Source organism: Barbus barbus (assembly GCF_936440315.1).
Source record: "Barbus barbus genome assembly, chromosome: 7".
In the NCBI taxonomy this organism is placed as follows: Eukaryota; Metazoa; Chordata; class Actinopteri; order Cypriniformes; family Cyprinidae; genus Barbus; species Barbus barbus.
Window position 1 is genome coordinate 19,488,238 of NC_136735.1, and position 17,641 is coordinate 19,505,878.

Below are 17,641 nucleotides of genomic sequence, written 5' to 3' on the forward strand. Positions count from 1 at the left end.
GAAACACTTTGAGGATGGATGCCCTCTATGACTGTTCTTAGGTTAACTTTGAAAACTGAAACATTTTCATCTCCACAGCCAATGTCTGAAACTATTCTGCAATTCTCCCTAGATTTTGAAAGAAAAAAATTGTAGGTGCTTAATTGTTTGGATAAAAAGAAAATGAAGACCATCAATACCTACCTTTACAAAAACTTAGGCTACTTTATCTGACAGACCATTTCATCTGTGGGTTTGATTATGCAAACTTTCCTATAGTATACAGTAACAATGGCAATTCATCAAACAATGAGTAGTTTGCATGAGTTCACAGTATTCATGAAGCAGTAGACCTAACTGAACAAAACAGATAACGTTTGACATCATTCTTCACCATACAAGAACATTGATGGTCAAAAGCCCTTTTCATGGTGCCCTAAAACATAAAATTGCCTTACTTTAAGAAACGAATACATTTCAAGTGCCTCAAAGCTTTTCCTTTTCATAGAGTTACTAGAGGAACCACTGGCTGTTTAGAGATCTTGCGGGAAATTATAGGTTCTATTTTGGAAATTCCCAAGAAGAAAGGCTCGGAGGAACTTTTGAGTTTAAATGGTAGGCTACGGCAGCTTATTTTCCTTTTTGCAGACAACAGTAATTCTTTGACAAACCTATACAGTCAATGCGCGGAAATGCGAGCATGCATTCATAACAGAAAGAGAGAGAGCGAGAGAGAGAGAGAGAGAGAGAAAGAGAGAGAGAGAGGCGGGGGGATCGACGGAGCAGGAGCGAAACGGAAAATCCGTCTTCGGCAATAAGCATCAAGATCAGTCCCGGTGCCAACCTGAAACTGTTTATACGGACACATTTGGCACGGCGATCTTTTATGCAAAATTAACGGTTTTAGAGGCAGATCGAGCGGAAACTATATGTTTTTTTATAGGGATTAGAAGTGGAACTTGGGTAGGCGAAGTCTTGGGCGTATCTCCACTTTTGTTCATATATAGCCTAGTCGAAGTGGAAAACAGCCGAGTCTGAGTGCATCTGATCTTCCCCGAGCGCTCGGTGCTGATGAGGGCTTCATCGGCGTGATCCGTGCGCGATGGCCGCTTCGGGCGGACACAAGAGTGAGAAGTTAGATGAAGCTCAGGCTCTAGCGAGGAGTTGCGCAGGGCGACCGGACTTTCTGCCCTGCGATGGACTATCCATCTGCGCCACACACAGCCACGGGAAGTGTTTCAAGCTGCACTGGTGCTGTCATCTGGGCTGGTGCCACTGTAAGTACACGCACTGTTTCTCCAGCATCGGTGAGACTTGGATAGATAAGGATACTATCAGTTACACCGAATAAACAGTATCGAAATGCCTCGAGACTTAAAACTATCACCCACAAAGAGGAGTTTCAGGGGTCGGCGCTTTCATCTCTTAACAGTTCACCAGTAACCACTGGCCAGTGTAAGGTTATGTGAGGAAAATGTATGTGTAAAATACAAAGCTTATTTAAAAAGCTTGCTAAAAAAGATTTTCAAGGCACCTTTGGTTTGTAATAAAACAAAGATTTCATTCACAGACTCAGGGAAATTCTTTTGTTCCCGTTTCCCTTCAGAGTTCACAAATGCTGTCAGATAAGAGTTTCTTTAGATTATTTAGCAACTAATATGTCAATGTATTTTGCTAATCAGACATTTAACAGCCTTTAATCTGATAGATAGCCTACGTTTGTTTATTTTTATTAGACAGTAATAGCATCTTTTTATCACATATTCTCAGAGGAATGTGGCATCTTTCGTTTGTGTCTCTGATGAAATATTAAACAAGTTTATAAATGTTGCATAGACATCTTGGAAATGACGTTGTGATGTACATCCAGTTTCTGCTTGTCTATGCAATATGCTATTTAAAAATAGATTAAATTACTTTGACATTTACTAAGTATTGTTATATATAACCCACTGTATATATACATATATTTTAAGAGATAACGATGATCAGATGCAACTTATACCACCGGTGGAGGGAGCTGTTTCTTTTTTGCCTTTTTTTAAACCTAGGTATTTAAATACAGAATATATACAGCCATAGCCTAATAGCGAATTTCAGCTGGTTGATTGTTTATGGTCTCCATATGTAAAGCTATTAAATGTTGACTACAGTATACAGTAGTAGAGCGTAGAGTAGTAGAGTATTATAACATTAACATGCATTTCTGTAAAGCTGCTTTAAAATACAGAATTCTTTGACAAAAAAAAGGAAAAAAAAGACAAACCAAAATTTTCAGCCATGAAAAAAAAATCTAAATAAAGAAGTCATTATCATTATATAACCCAAGCATTATTATATAATCTAACATTGTTTTAATTAATATGCATGGCTGACTATAATGTTTTGCAGATGATTTGCAAGGTGCTTTTCCTTCATCTGGGAAAATTGAATAACACTGATTACATTTAGAGATACTAAGTTATTTATTGCTCATTTTGTTTTTATAAGCAGTGCAAGGTCTAATACTGTTTAATCTGTATATTAACATTTTATAAAAAAATTCAGCAGTCAGAAGGTCAACGATCCACTGCAGTACAGTATCTAACTCAAAAGCTGACTCATAGGGACTTTACAGCTGAAGTGAAACTTTGTACAAGCAGACGTGAATTACTCTAACATGTCCACAATGAATGTGCATTACAGAGGAAGTCAACAGACGAATAAAGATGAGTGCTAAGATATATTTATAAGGCAGCGATAAGATCGGGCCATTTCTGGTGTCAGGGGTATCTGATAAAAAATGGCAGTCATTGTGAGGCTAACAAATGTCATGTGACCGTGAAGGAGAGAGCAGATTCCTGAGACCTCTCTGTGAAATAATCATCTCCGAATGTGTATGTGTGTTTCTGAAAGAAAGAGAGAAAATTCTGTAGGAGCTTTTTAAAAACTCAGTGGAGATTCTTAGATTCTTCTGGGCAAGTGACAGTAAAATTAGGTTGCTAGGTTTTTGTGGGTTTTGATATGCAGTTGCCCCAGGACGGTGCTTAAGTCTTGTTTCCTGTTTAAGTTTAGAGCAGCATTTGAGACAACCCCCATAACTTGACTACATAAACTCCTCCTCAGTTTAAAACAGAGGGAGCAGAACAGTTAACGTCTGTTGTACCAAATTTTGTTTTTCAGTTAGCTACGCACATCCCTTCAGGCATCAGTGGCTTGGATTTCTCAACGAATCCAACGGTTTTGTTACTTTTCTGACTGACAAGCTGAAAAAGAAATTAATCAGGATATGACAGAAAGTTCACGTAGCCCTGTCAGAGGTCAAGCGCTAGTCTGGCCTTGTTGCTAAGTTCTGCTTTTTTATCTCAGCTTTAAAATGTCAGCACAATTTATTCCTAGCTTTAAGGTCTCAGCTTTGACGTGCTTTTTTAAAGTTCAACCTTTCCCTTTCAGAAAAAAAAAAGTGATAGCGGTCAAGTCTTTGAGCTTTTAACCTGACTCAATATAAAATGACAGAGTACAACATAAAACTCACCCACCATTTGAAATTAAATTGAGAAGGTCAGTTAAATTCCAGTTCACTTCCTGAATTTGAATTGATGAACAAACAGGATGCAGAATTAGAGTTTGAATAAAAGGAAATAAAATTGAGAGTGAAAAAAATAAGAGTGAAACTGAAAAAAATGAACATGCTGGAAAATGGCAGAAAGTGACTTTTTAATATTGTATTTAATAATATATTTTATTTTCACTGAATTACACATGCTCACTACATAAGTTTGATTTTTTCTAAAAACAATCAAATAATCTGAAATCAATGTTTTCATGATATCTTATGTACTGTATAGCAAAATTAAAATTTGTAGTTTAGAAAAATGCATCAGTTGAGAAAAATGTATTATAATGTACATATCAGGACACAAATAGGCAAAAGTCTAAATTAATGATGTTATTATTTATTTTCCGTGTCCTATTGCTTTCATTATAATTCAGATTGCAATTCAACATCCCATACTGGAGGGTGTGACCATTACATGAATTAATTATTACATTAGTAACAAAGCTATTTCTACCCACACAACAACTCACTGTAACTGTAAAGTTCAGCTGTCACAATAATTAAGCCGTTATCTGTTCTCATTAAGGGGAGGATGTTTATGTTTGCAACACTATGTGCATTATGTAAACATGCTAAATATTAATTTGATACTTGGCGCGATGCAGCACAGGCTCTCAGGCAGAACCAGTGCTGCTTAAAATGGAGCGACAATGTTTCTCCTGGGAGCTTGACTGACATTTGGCCTACTTGTGAGTTGAATTCCATGAGTTATGTCTTATTTCAGGACCCGAGAAAGATAATACCATCATTACACAGAAACTCTGTCAGGTGCTAATGTTAAAAAAAAAAAAAAAAAAAAACCTTGACTATCAGTTTAATGATAATTAGAAAAAAAAGGTATTGTTTCTTTTGCTAAATACAATGATTCTCTGCGTGCTGTCAGGCTTGTTATGGGCACTGCATAAATGAGGAATACAGTACAATTAGTGGACCATTATTTCAAAATAAACCCTAGGCAAATAAATAAATCCATCTGACTATACAATTTCCCACTTATTACATGGCTACGTATAAAATAGCAAAGTTCAGGAGAAATGTGTTTAATGCTGCAGACACACAAAAACTTGATCCCAAGATACCGTACAATACCATTGTTAGTCTCACATAGAGACAAGAAGTCACTGTACAGTATAAAGCCCAAGGCAGTTAGGAATGTATTTATACATACTTGCAGGAGTGAATAACTGAATACAGATTGGCTTTGTCCTTCGAGATAAGTCTTTTGAGAGGAGTTCTCTGCAGACCCTGGGGAATTCTGATGTTTTCTTCTCTCGTACTCCTCTTTTTCTGTCTTTTATTTGTCTTTGCTGTTTGGGTGCATGTAAACACAGCAGGCATTGCTCTTGTTTACCTCCCTAAAGGTTAGCATCAAGATATGCCATTTGGGGACTTCAAAACATAGAGGATGCTTTTAAGAGTTCACTAAATCTGCTGTGTGAAGTTAGCTTTTTAGCACTTGAAAATGTATGTGCGATTGTTAAAATTGTTGTTTTGCAGCCACCAGATGTCTCTGAGATTTAATATGAATGACATCCTTCTAAAATTAAGAAACATAATGATATGCTTCAGTCCAGAGGCCCTAGTGAATTGGTGTTCTGGGTAGTGTAATGTTATTCTGTACTTGTCAAGCTCTGATGAAAAAGGAAGTGAGAATGCTACGTTTCTCCCAGTGGGTTGTGGGGCAGGCCATAGGACATCAGCACTATGAGTTAGCCTTGTTTAGTGTCAGTAATAATATGTCATCCTTTTCCAACGGATGGGTTCAGGTGTCATGCACATGGACAATTCTGGATTTTGAAATTCGCTTGTGGCGTCACTGCACCTTGGAGACTGTCAGGGGTCTACAAAAGTCTCAGATGCTAAATGATGTGAGCTGACCTCAAGAAACCCTTGGCACCTTCAGTGTACAGTGTAATATTATCCAGTCAGGGCTGTAGACCCCTCAGTACTTCCAGTTTAGGATGACCAGAAGGGGCTCCAGGCCCCTCAGCTGATACAGTGTAAGCTGACTAGTAGGTACTTCAGTGCCCACGATGCTATCATAAAGCCATCAGAGCCTTCAATGCAAGTTGATTACTATGGGCCCCAGGCCCCTCAGAACATACAATGTACCAGGACATACAAGCTTACCAGTAGGGGCCCCAGACACCCTGAGCACTTCCAGTTTAGGCTGATCAGAAGGGGCTTCAGACCCCTCAGCATATGCAGTGTTAGTTGATTACTAGGATATAGTATATAGGATATAGGGCTTCAGACCCCTCAGCACATACAGTGTAAGCCTACCAGTAAAGGCACAAGGCCCCTCAGCATATACATGTCCAAAAGAGGCTCCAGGGCCCTCAGTACTTACACTAAAGGCGATTCAAGGGGCCCCAGGGCCTTCAGCCTATGAAGTGTTCACAGATCACCAAGGGCCCCAGCCCCCATAACATGTACTGTATAATATAGGATGATCACTAGGGACCCAGGGCCAATAGCCTGTACCAGAGGTAGCCAATGGGATTTAGAAAAACAAGTCACGATGGTCACAATGTCTAAATCTAACAAATTCTAAACAAATATGTTCTTGCTTGAATTCTTAAGAAAAAATATAAACCAGATGAATAGAACGTTCTCCTCAGTAAACAGTACTCTAAAACTGTAAGAAAGTGTAATTGGTGCTCAGTGAGGCATCATGTAAGCACAGCATGAGATGATGCTCAGTCTGTTTTTGAAGTCAGTCTGGACCAGCAAGTAAACCTATCAGACACACATGCAAAGAAACTGAGAGGGAGAGAGACAGACAGACAGAGAGTGAATGTTCTACCTGAGATGAACCGAGACCTAAGCGTGAACATGGCATTGCCTGTCTAATCCTGACAGATGATTCACACTAAGGGATTTTCAAGGCCTTCATCATCAGTCTTCATCCAAACCCACCTTCACACCTCTCTGAGACCAGTCCGATGTGTAATTACAGTTGAGCAGGACAGAGAGATTGTAGGAGTGTAGAACTCAGCTCCACTCATCTGTGACTTCACTTTTCTAATCAGGGTTCTCTCTCAACCTTTTATCAAGACGAGCATCTCACACAGTCTGAGTGGCAGCCACCCTCACTACTGCTTTCACCAAGGTTTTTGAGAGTCTATTTTAAGGGTGCATCAAAAGGCAAATCCTTTAAATAGAAGCTATGAACTCCTCCAAACTTCTGCCAGCACTCACCATTTATGTGAAGTAAATACTCTACAGAGAGTAAGTAGAGAAAAAAGTGATTTTAAGATAATAGTCACAAATCTGATAATAGTCACAAGTCACAAAATCTGACATTATTTAATAACCATTATGTCATTCCAATCCCTTAAGATATTTTTTGAGGTCACTATGAACTGCAAACATTGCTTGTTTGCTTTGTATCATTTTATCACTACGATCTGCCATTGTAAGGAAAAGAGCTTTGTAATGATTCTTCAAAAATCATATTTTTGTGTACTCCAGAAAAAAGATAACATGTGACTGGAATGTTTGTTAAAGGGTTCATTCACAGTAGTCATTACTCAGATCTTACTGTTTTAAATAGTGTTGGAGTTCAAGCGAAATTGTAAGCGAAATTGGACCCCACTGACTTTCATTGTGTGCAACAGGAAAGAAAAAAATGGGAAGAAGTAATCATTTTGCACCATACATATAGACCTGTTGAGAAAAACCACCATAGCTGGTCAGCATCCTATTTTCTATATCTTAACTACCTTAAAAAGACTTCCTTGGTGAAACATAAAAAAATATCACCAACAAGACAAGCACAACACTAGCATAAACCAGCAAGACCAGTCCCAAAGCACATATAAAATACTGTAGAGTACTCAAAATCAAAATATAAAGTAGACAGACAAAAGTCCAAGTCATTGGTTTGCTTCCCAATTCTCAACCAAAACAGTGTATAGAAGTCGATCGTTTGCATTATATAATTTTATTTAGAACCAGGTCATAGTCACAAGTAATTATGATTAAGACCGTAAATGTCAAGTCAAAATTGTGCCTCGATTCAAGTTTAGAGCCTCAAGCTCTTATTTCTGATAGCTTAGATTGCATGTCTGTAAAACAGGATATGGAAAGTCCTGCTCACATCCGCCTGTAAACCCTGATTGTACATCAGGCTTTGTTTGCACAATATTTGTCTGAGCACAAGAACTTAAAGCCTAAATATAAGACCAACAATCACAGGATTAGTCTTATCTGTAGACACACACATTCTGTGGTACCCAGTCAGCAGGGGTTTCAGATGTCCTCATATGGACCTTTACTGATTCTTCACTGATAAAGCTCACTACAATACTTGCTCGATTACTCAAATCCCACTTATTTATATGCGGGACGCATGTCTGAAAGTGGTTTCCAGTTTCATTAGCTTTCATCATTTCATCAAGTGTAAATGAAACATGAGAATAGATAAAGCAGATTGGAAACAGCAGCTCTGTAGCTTTCTGTTTTGGTGTAAATGGCCTTGATGGGTAGTCTTTCAATTAGATACAATGCTCCCCTCCTAGCACTTTGCACAGACTGCTAACCTGTCTGTGGACACATGGTCAATGATTTGTAATGGGCCTATAATATACTGTATTATGTGACTGAATCAGGATTTAGTGGTACATTATTATCTGTCATGTGTAGAATGACCCAATTACTGAGCTGATTTAGTAGGATAGACTACCACAAAGATTTTCTTATGAAAATTCACTGGAGGCCTGTTATGACTAGTGTCAAAGAGTTCGCTTGACACATTATTTACTTTTAAAAAAACAACCTTAAAATAATTAATACTGTAAATCACAAGAAATAATGTATTCCTTAGCAAAGTTTAAACTGTAAACATCTGCACAAATTGGCTGTGTTCTTTAAATAAGCTAATGAATAAAAAAATAATTAACCCATACACAAATTAAATTTTTGTAATATACTTTTTGTACATATTAGATTTCCATATATGAAATGTATATATTGTCATATGAAGTAAAACATATATTAAAGCTATAGAAATTTCATAATTAAAATATATACTGTTTACAGTATAGCCCATACAAATATGTATGTTTATGTACAAACCCGATTCCAAAAAAGTTGGGACACTGTACAAATTGTGAATAAAAACAGAATGCAATGACGTGGAAGTTTCAAATTTCAATATTTTATTCAGAATACAACATAGATGACATATCAAATGTTTAAACTGAGAAAATGTATCATTTTAAGGGAAAAATAAGTTTATTTTAAATTTCATGGCATCAACACATCTCAAAAAAGTTGGGACAAGGCCATGTTTACCACTGTGTGGCATCCCCTCTTATTTGTATAACAGTCTGCAAACGTCTGGGGACTGAGGAGACAAGTTGCTCAAGTTTAGGAATTGGAATGTTGTCCCATTCTTGTCTAATACAGGCTTTTAGTTGCTCAACTGTCTTAGGTCTTCTTTGTCGCATCTTACTCTTTATGATGCGCCAAATGTTTTCTATGGGTGAAAGATCTGGACTGCAGGCTGGCCATTTCAGTACCCGAATCCTCCTTCTACGCAGCCATGATGTTGTAATTGATGCAGTATGTGGTCTGGCATTGTCATGTTGGAAAATGCAAGGTCTTCCCTGAAAGAGACAACGTCTGGATGGGAGCATATGTTGTTCTAGAACTTGGATATACCTTTCAGCATTGATGGTGCCTTTCCAGATGTGTAAGCTGCCCATGCCACACGCACTCATGCAACCCCATACCATCAGAGATGCAGGCTTCTGAACTGAGCGCTGACAACAACTTGGGTTGTCCTTGTCCTCTTTAGTCCGGATGACATGGCGTCCCAATTTTCCAAAAAGAACTTCAAATTTTGATTCGTCTGACCACAGAACAGTTTTCCACTTTGCCACAGTCCATTTTAAATGAGCCTTGGCCCAGAGAAAATGCTTGCGCTTCTGGATCATGTTTAGATATGGCTTCTTTTTTGACCTATAGAGTTTTAGCTGGCAACGGCGAATGGCACGGTGGATTGTGTTCACCGACTTTGTTTTCTGGAAGTATTCCTGAGCCCATGTTGTGATTTCCATTACAGTAGCATTCCTGTATGTGATGCAGTGCCGTCTAAGGGCCCGAAGATCACGGGCATCCAGTATGGTTTTCCGTCCTTGACCCTTACGCACAGAGATTGTTCCAGATTCTCTGAATCTTTGGATGATATTATGCACTGTAGATGATGATAACTTCAAACTCTTTGCAAATTTTCTCTGAGAAACTCCTTTCTGATATTGCTCCACTATTTTTCGCCGCAGCATTGGGGGAATTGGTGATCCTCTTGCCATCTTGACTTCTGAGAGACACTGCCACTCTGAGAGGCTCTTTTTATACCCAATCATGTTGCCAATTGACCTAATAAGCTGCAAATTGGTCCCCCAGCTGTTCCTTATATGTACATTTAACTTTTCCGGCCTCTTATTGGTACCTGTCCCAACTTTTTTGGAATGTGTAGCTCTCATGAAATCCAAAATGAGCCAATATTTGGCACGACATTTCAAAATGTCTCACTTTCAACATTTGATATGTTATCTATATTCTATTGTGAATAAAATATAAGTTTATGAGATTTTTAAATTATTGCATTCCTTTTTTATTCGTAATTTGTACAGTGTCCCAACTTTTTTGGAATCGGGTTTGTATGTGTAATACATTTTTGGACATATATGTCATGTATATCATTCCTAAAACCTGTCAATACATGATGATGGTATATAAGTAAGACGTCTCTGTAAAACATTTATTACAAAAACATATATAAACATAAAGATACAAACATACAATTTTTTTGGTATATGTGGTGTTTTAATAAAGTTGCATATATGTATAGTTGACATGTTATTGCTACATGTAATACCATATAAAAATAATCATATTGATATTATATATAATTATAAACTTTAATTATATATATATAAACGTATTATATATAATATACAGTGCGTACATATTTTACTATGTAGAGTTTATTTATGTTATAAACTTACCCAGAGAATATACATACTTTATGTGAAAATTATATATGGATTTATAGGTAACATATGGCAATATCACTCGTGATATAGTGCAATCAATGTCAGAATTTTTTTTCCACCTGGGAACTCATGGAAACATTAAAGTCAGCTTCACAATTACTTTATTAATTATTAAACACTAATTAACACGTTTTATTTGAGTATCTTCTGTTAATTAGCATTCCACACATCTACATCAGATCAGACAAAATATATTCAGTCTGGAGGATGGTGATGGATATAAACACACTTTTTAAGGGCAGTTGAATGTTTTTGCTCGCTTGTTCCTAAGAAAGTGTTTCCTGTTTGGAAGCTTAATCTAAAAAGACAGACATGACAGATACAATTACAGTGGCAGAAGAATTCTTGTTCTTGACAGGATGTTGATGTGATTATTACAAAGGATAGTTTTTTTCATGGCTAAGAGTTTCTACACTCTAAAAAATGCTGTGTTAAAAACAACCTAGTGCTGGGTAAAATATGGACGAACCCAGCGATTGGGTTACTGCCCAGAAGGATGGGTTAAACATTTAACCCAACTGCTGGTTAAAAACAACCCAGCATATGTTCTGTCCAGTATTTACCCAGCACTGGGTTGTATCTAACCCAGCATTTTTTAGAGTGTATACAGGCCTCAAGGCATCTATCATTTCACATCTCACGTTTCACACGTGACTGCAAACACTTATTATTTCAGATCCATAGTGAAGTGGAGGCAATTGTTTTGTAGATACATTTATCCTTCTTTTAAATTCTTTAGCTTGACAGTAGAAAAAGTGAAAGTGGTACAGTCACAAAAATGGTAAATGGCTTTACTGAATGGGATTAGAGGTATTGGCTTTTGTTCTTATGACTTGTTAACTGAGGCACCTTTTTTTCTTTCTTTTGTATTGAAATGTAAATTAAGTAGGTTTGCTCTGTCTTTTTCCATCAAAAGCAGATTAACATTCATTCTACCACAGCTAACATGACAAATCTGGGCATATAGTAGGTAGCCTATTTACTGTAAGTCGATCCCCTGTGTGTCATATGCTTTGAATGAAATGTGTGTCATGTCTGTTCATATAATTCATATTCATTCAAGGAACTCTCTCTGTCCTATTTCCCTTCAAATGCTCTCTTTTTAATAATAAATAAAACATTGCCCAAGGCTATCTGCACCAACAATTGTATATATACCATACAACCTCTCCCAGTTTTTGTTCCCATAGTTTACAAATTGTATATACTGCAAGTCATCTTCATCTAATGCAGACCCAGTATTGAGAGCTTTGAAAGAAGTTGCATAGACAAGGGCAAACACAATGAGAAGTTTTGTGTTTATCTAATCTTAAGATTCTCATTGCCTTCCAATCACATTACAGGCTGGGTGTGATGAAAAAGAGACAGAACGTCAGAAAGAGATGCGTTTGTCTGTTTGGAGAAGCAGAAACTGCAAGTGATGTCAGTAATAATGGTTCATTCTGAATTGTATGTCAGTAAACTGCCACAGCTGAATGCCTTTTATCAATGCAGTTGGAAATTCAATGTGTTTTTTAGGGGTTGAGATAAATAATAAATCTACAAGGTGGAAAAATAGCTGGAAAGAGAAGATAAAAGTGTGTGATGCTACAGAAAATGCTGTTTTGGACCAGATATCTGTGATATCAGACTGCTTTTTGTCATCACTAAATGAGTAGAGATTCGGATTAGATGGAAATTATTCTTTCTCCTGCCTCACAGCCAGGTGGGCCTCAGGATGGTCCAGAGCAAACAATCCATTCTGTCTCTGTAGGGAATTCTGCCTTTGAGATACTATAGCCATCACACTCAAACTCTGTTCACTCTATGGGGGAAATGCAGTGGAATTACTTTTAGATAAGATACACCTGTGAACTTTTTTTTTTTTTTACAAAGAGACTGTTAAGACAGACCGCGCAAATTTTTTTTTCCAAAAACTATCGAGTCAAATGAGGGAATTTAAAAAAAATATTTTATATATGTGTTTGTTCTTGTGTCTCATGCCTCAAGGGCTCCCTTTTTTAGATAATTTGTGATTTGTGGGTCAATGAAATAATGCTTGCATTTGTTTTATGGATCTATAAATTTATGGCCTAATGGTCAGAGAGTTGGACTCGTAATCCAAAGGTTGCGAGTTCGAGTCTCCGGCCGGCAGGAATTGTAGGTGGAGGGAGTGAATGTCCAGCGCTCTCTCCACCCTCAATACCACGACTGAGGTGCCCTTGAGCAAGGCACCGAACCCCCAACTGCTCCCCGGGCGCCGCAGCATAAATGGCTGTCCACTGCTCCGGGTGTGTGTTCACGGTGTGTGTGTGTTCACTGCTGTGTGTGTGCACGTTGGATGGGTTAAATGCAGAGCACGAATTCCGAGTATGGGTCACCATACTTGGCTGAATGTCACTTCACTTCACTCACAAAATGACCAAAACCCAAACTAAAATTAAAACAGAAAATATAAAAATAAAAACCATAATAGTATCTAAATGATGCTAAAATAACACTGCTATTCTGTGATGAGCATTTTTTTAAATTCTGAAACATATATTTTGATTTCTGATATTGTTTTGGTGTAGCATATATTAAAAAATATCCCTGTGATACACTTTTCCTGATAACATAATGAAGATTAAAAATGTATTCTTAACAAAAATAGTTTGACGGCCTTTTATTTGTATTTCCTGCTTTTAGAAGCTATTATTTCTGCTTCACTGCTTATTAAAATTACATAAAACATAAAAACATGCTGACAAAAAACATCAATTGTACATTGTATTTACATATATATTTTTACAGAACTATGTTCCCTTATACAGTATCTTATGTCTTCTGTAGTACACAGTACATGCCGTATGACCTCTAAAGTTGAGAATATGCCTCTGCATGAGATTGCCAGTTGTGAAAAAATCAATTCTGTCCTCTGTGAAAGAGTAACACTTTCAGATTAGTAACTTGCGTTGTACAGTGCAAATATCTAGCAACTTATAACAGCATCTATCACAGCTATCACTAGCACAGCAGACAAATCAATAGCAGCGCAATACTAAGTCAACTCTCCAATGAGATTTGAATTTAAGTTTTCAGCAAGAACATATTTTTGCTCAACCTCACTTTTTGTCATTGTTTTTTAGTAAGTTTTCTCACATTCAGTTGATGATATCAGTGTCTCCTGTACACAGAAAGAATCGTTTTGGGGCACATATTGTATTCATTACATATGAATGTATATTATGAATTTTATAAGTTCAATCTGCTCTTTTTTTCTTTGCAGGTAAATATGTCTACCAACCCATGACCAGCGTATGCCAACTTCCCAGCACGGCGGTTCCAGTTGCCCCCTCAGGTCACACCCACACCATGAACCTGTCCATCTCCCTGGCTGAGCGCTTTCTCAGGACAGCCCCCAAATTCCATCCTCCACCCTGCCCAGAGTCGCCCAAGTTCTGCGTCATCTCTGAGCTCTTTGTGGATGATTACATGGTCAAACGTATCAATGGTAAGATGTGTTATGTGCAAAGGCCGCCTCCCCCTACACCAAATCCCACACACCAATCCCAAACACCGGCACCTCAACCTGCACCCCAACGTACCAACAAGCACACAAGGCAAGCGGCCCCAACTATTAAACACGGCCAACCAAACGAGAAGCTCTCAGGCCCTAAAATGGACCACTGCTCCTCTCCCTCCAGCTCAGAAGACTCTGGAATCAATGCATTGGGTCTGCACTACATGGAATCATGCGATGAGGACTCCTGCGTGGATGATGACGACGAGGAAGAAGAGGATGATGAGCTGAGTACCGATGGGGATTCCAGTCCTGGTAGCCTCTGGGACCAGGATGAGTGCACTTTACTGTCACCGTCCAAATCAATGGTTGAGATCATTGAGAAAATCGAGACTACAGTTTGACGTGCCTGTCGGTTAATACCACAGTTTGTAAATTCTCAGTTTCGGAAACACTTCCCTACACTATCCTATAGGCTGGTGCATGAGTTCAATGAGCCAGTGCAAGCACACGCTCCCTGTTATGGCAGTGCCATCCGAGGTTGTCCCAGAAGAGCCTTCAAGAGATGGGTCATGGCAACTTCTTTTTACTCACTACAACTCTCATTTTCCCTATAGTCCCTTACGCATGGTGAGGTTAATGTAGGTTACACGCAAGTAAAAGTGCGCTGACAAACACATATTGTGAGAACTATGACCAAATGGGACTCGATACATGATAGAATATTACATGGGTGAACAGATGAAAGTCAAAATCAAAAATATGAGGCTATGTCTCTCCTTAGAGAGTTCAGACACAATCTGTCCAATACATAGAAACGGAAGAGGGGATGGCTGATGCAATATGGAGAGATCTAGACTAAGACGGTCTGTGTGTGTTAGGAGGATGGAGAGTGCTACAAAGATAGAAGGAGAAAGAGTGAGGAAGAGAGAGTCTTTCAACGTCCTGTTAGCAGAATCAGTCAGAACAGTGGCTAAATCATGTATGAGCTCAGAGGACGGTAATGAAACTTTGCGATGAAAAGAGATTGAGGCTCGTGCTTGAGGGAACGCCCCTTTTCTCAAACTCTCTCACACACTGAGATTCCCTAGAGCCACAACCAAGGGTACATTACCAGACGTTTCTTGTCTGGCACCAGACTGTGGGCCGGACCAATCCTCCCATCGTCACAGTCCTTAAAGTTTGTGTCTTTTTTAGGAGTGGAAAATAACTTCTGACAATCAATTATATTTAATATAAATTCTGCAGAAGAGTGATAAGGAATAAAATTGCATCGTTCGTCTCCCAAGAATCCCATTGTGGTCTATGTTCCATTATGTCAAGCCACTTTAAAGTATGTGGCGTGTCATTGACAAAGCCAGAGCATTGCTTAGGGGCCGTTCACACAAGATGCGTTTTTGTGTGTCCTGTTTTTTTAATTGTTGGTCTACATAATTATGCTGGACAGATGCTATTGTTCCTTGAAGTTTTTCTCACAGCTGCATTTTTATGAGTTTACCCAAGCATTACAATTCTGTCATAATTTACTCACTGTCATGTCATCACAAACCTGTATGACTTTCTCCTGTGAAAGATTTTGAGAAATGTTATTTGTATGTGTTGTGTAATTTGGAAGAAGCTTTTTGCAAAACAACGTACAATGAATTCGAGGTATACATGCAGGTAAACATTGTATCAAACCCATAACCTTGATGTGGCTGGTAGCATGCCTGATCTACAGGAATGCTATAAACCAGCTTTCAGGTCATTTCTGCCGCCCCTGTCTAGTTGTATTTAACGCAAGAACGCATCCTGTGTAAAAGGCCCCTTAGTGTCACTTTGAGATCTTCACTGGCTGCAACAGTTTCAGATTTTTTAAGGGTTTAAGAACATCCGGCCCATTAAGACTTGCCAGAACATCTCTGGGCCTCATTTTTCCATTGCATTCAAACTTATCTTATTATATCAAGACCACAACTATGTTACCTCCAAATACCCAAGCACAGTTATAGACTGGCCCAAAATGTAAAAAAGAACCAGCATGTCAAGAAGTGCTTCTTTGCCTTGGTTTAAGCACATGAAACCATTGCTATTACTGCTGAGGTGGAATACAGTCCTAAATGAAATGTCTTGCTCTACATTTTTGAAGGGATTGCAACTTAACCAAAAAATTTAAAGTTATGACAATAAATTTGCTAATTAGGGAACTACGAGCTGAGACTGCCAAGGATGTACTTTCTGGATGGAAACCAAGTGAATCCTTTTAACGATCCAACCTCGTTTATTTCAAGAATTGGCTCAAAGATGTTATGCTAGCTTGCTGTTTGCCAAACCCATGTAATATATAAGCACATATGTAACTTCACTGCCTGAACAAAAATATTAATTTTGTAGTTCCTCTGATCACGGAAGGACTATGATCCATAGATGGTGCAGGTGTGATTCTCTCCTTGTTACTGAATGAATGAATATAACTATCCCTGTCTCTGCAGTTTTCATATCAGGGACTGATACTGTAGCTACAAATATATACTGTAGACACACAAATGTTTATCAAATATTAAAATATATTCTTTTTCTTTATATCAACTATTGTTAGCTCACCTCTTATTGTTTCTTATAAAGAAATTTAGAAAATAAGAAATGTTTCTGTCTTTCATTCTGAAAATATACTCATGCATTTTGGTTGCTTCCAAACGTAAGCATTAAGTGTTAATATAGTTTCACAGAAACATTCCTCTATGGATCTTCAGCTGTTAAAGGCTAAATGCATTGGCCTTTTAATCCTAGAGAACTTCCAGTTCAATTTATCACCTTCATTATCAGAAGAGAGGATATTTTGGAATCATAGAGGAACAGAGAAGCCCATTTGAAGCCATCGAAGCAGTGAGACCTTATGCCTTCTTGGAAAACAGATGGGTGCTAACAAGAAGAGGCTCTATGGAATACAAGCCTGAACCAATGAAATAACGGACCACAAAACTTCCCCATGTTGTTGTGCACACTTGCATCTCTCTTAAAGATAATTAATTTACATCCAGAACAACATATATCAATGCTTTTATTAACTGCATTTTTGATTAGTGATATTATTGACCCATTAAAGGAATAGTTCACCCAAAAATGAAAATTTACAGAAAATGTTCTCACCTTCAGGCCATCCGAGATGCGTTTCTTTATCTGAACAGATGTGGAAAAATTTAGCATTATATTATTTGTTCACCAGTGGATCAGCTGCAGTGAATGGGTGCCATCAGAAGATGCAGATACTTGTATCATATATCTGATATCAGCAAATGTGACATTGATTGACAGGGAGGAAAGACAGCACAGAAAGCTGCTCGGACAAAGTTACCTGCCAGGCCACAGTTTATTTGCAATTGAGAGTGGAATGGAGAGCCGGCACAATCCTTTAAATGAGCACCAGTTAAATGATCACCACAGCTAAAAACTGCGACTACAAATAAAAAATGTGATACTACAGATTTAAACAAATACATTTTTTTTTTATTATTTGCAATTATAAGAAATAAACTCCGG

The 17,641-nt window shown here is 38.0% G+C and overlaps 1 protein-coding gene across 1 annotated transcript; it reads left to right on the forward strand.

Moving 5' to 3' along the window:
• Positions 1-737: 737 nt before the first annotated feature.
• On the forward strand, positions 738-16,734 carry LOC306872085 (UPF0524 protein C3orf70 homolog A). The gene is made up of 2 exons (XM_079420460.1): positions 738-1,256; positions 13,889-16,734. The coding sequence occupies exons 1-2, from the start codon at positions 1,082-1,084 to the stop codon at positions 14,524-14,526; spliced, it is 813 nt and encodes a 270-aa protein (XP_079276586.1). The 5' UTR covers positions 738-1,081; the 3' UTR covers positions 14,527-16,734.
• The last annotated feature ends 907 nt before the right edge of the window (positions 16,735-17,641 follow it).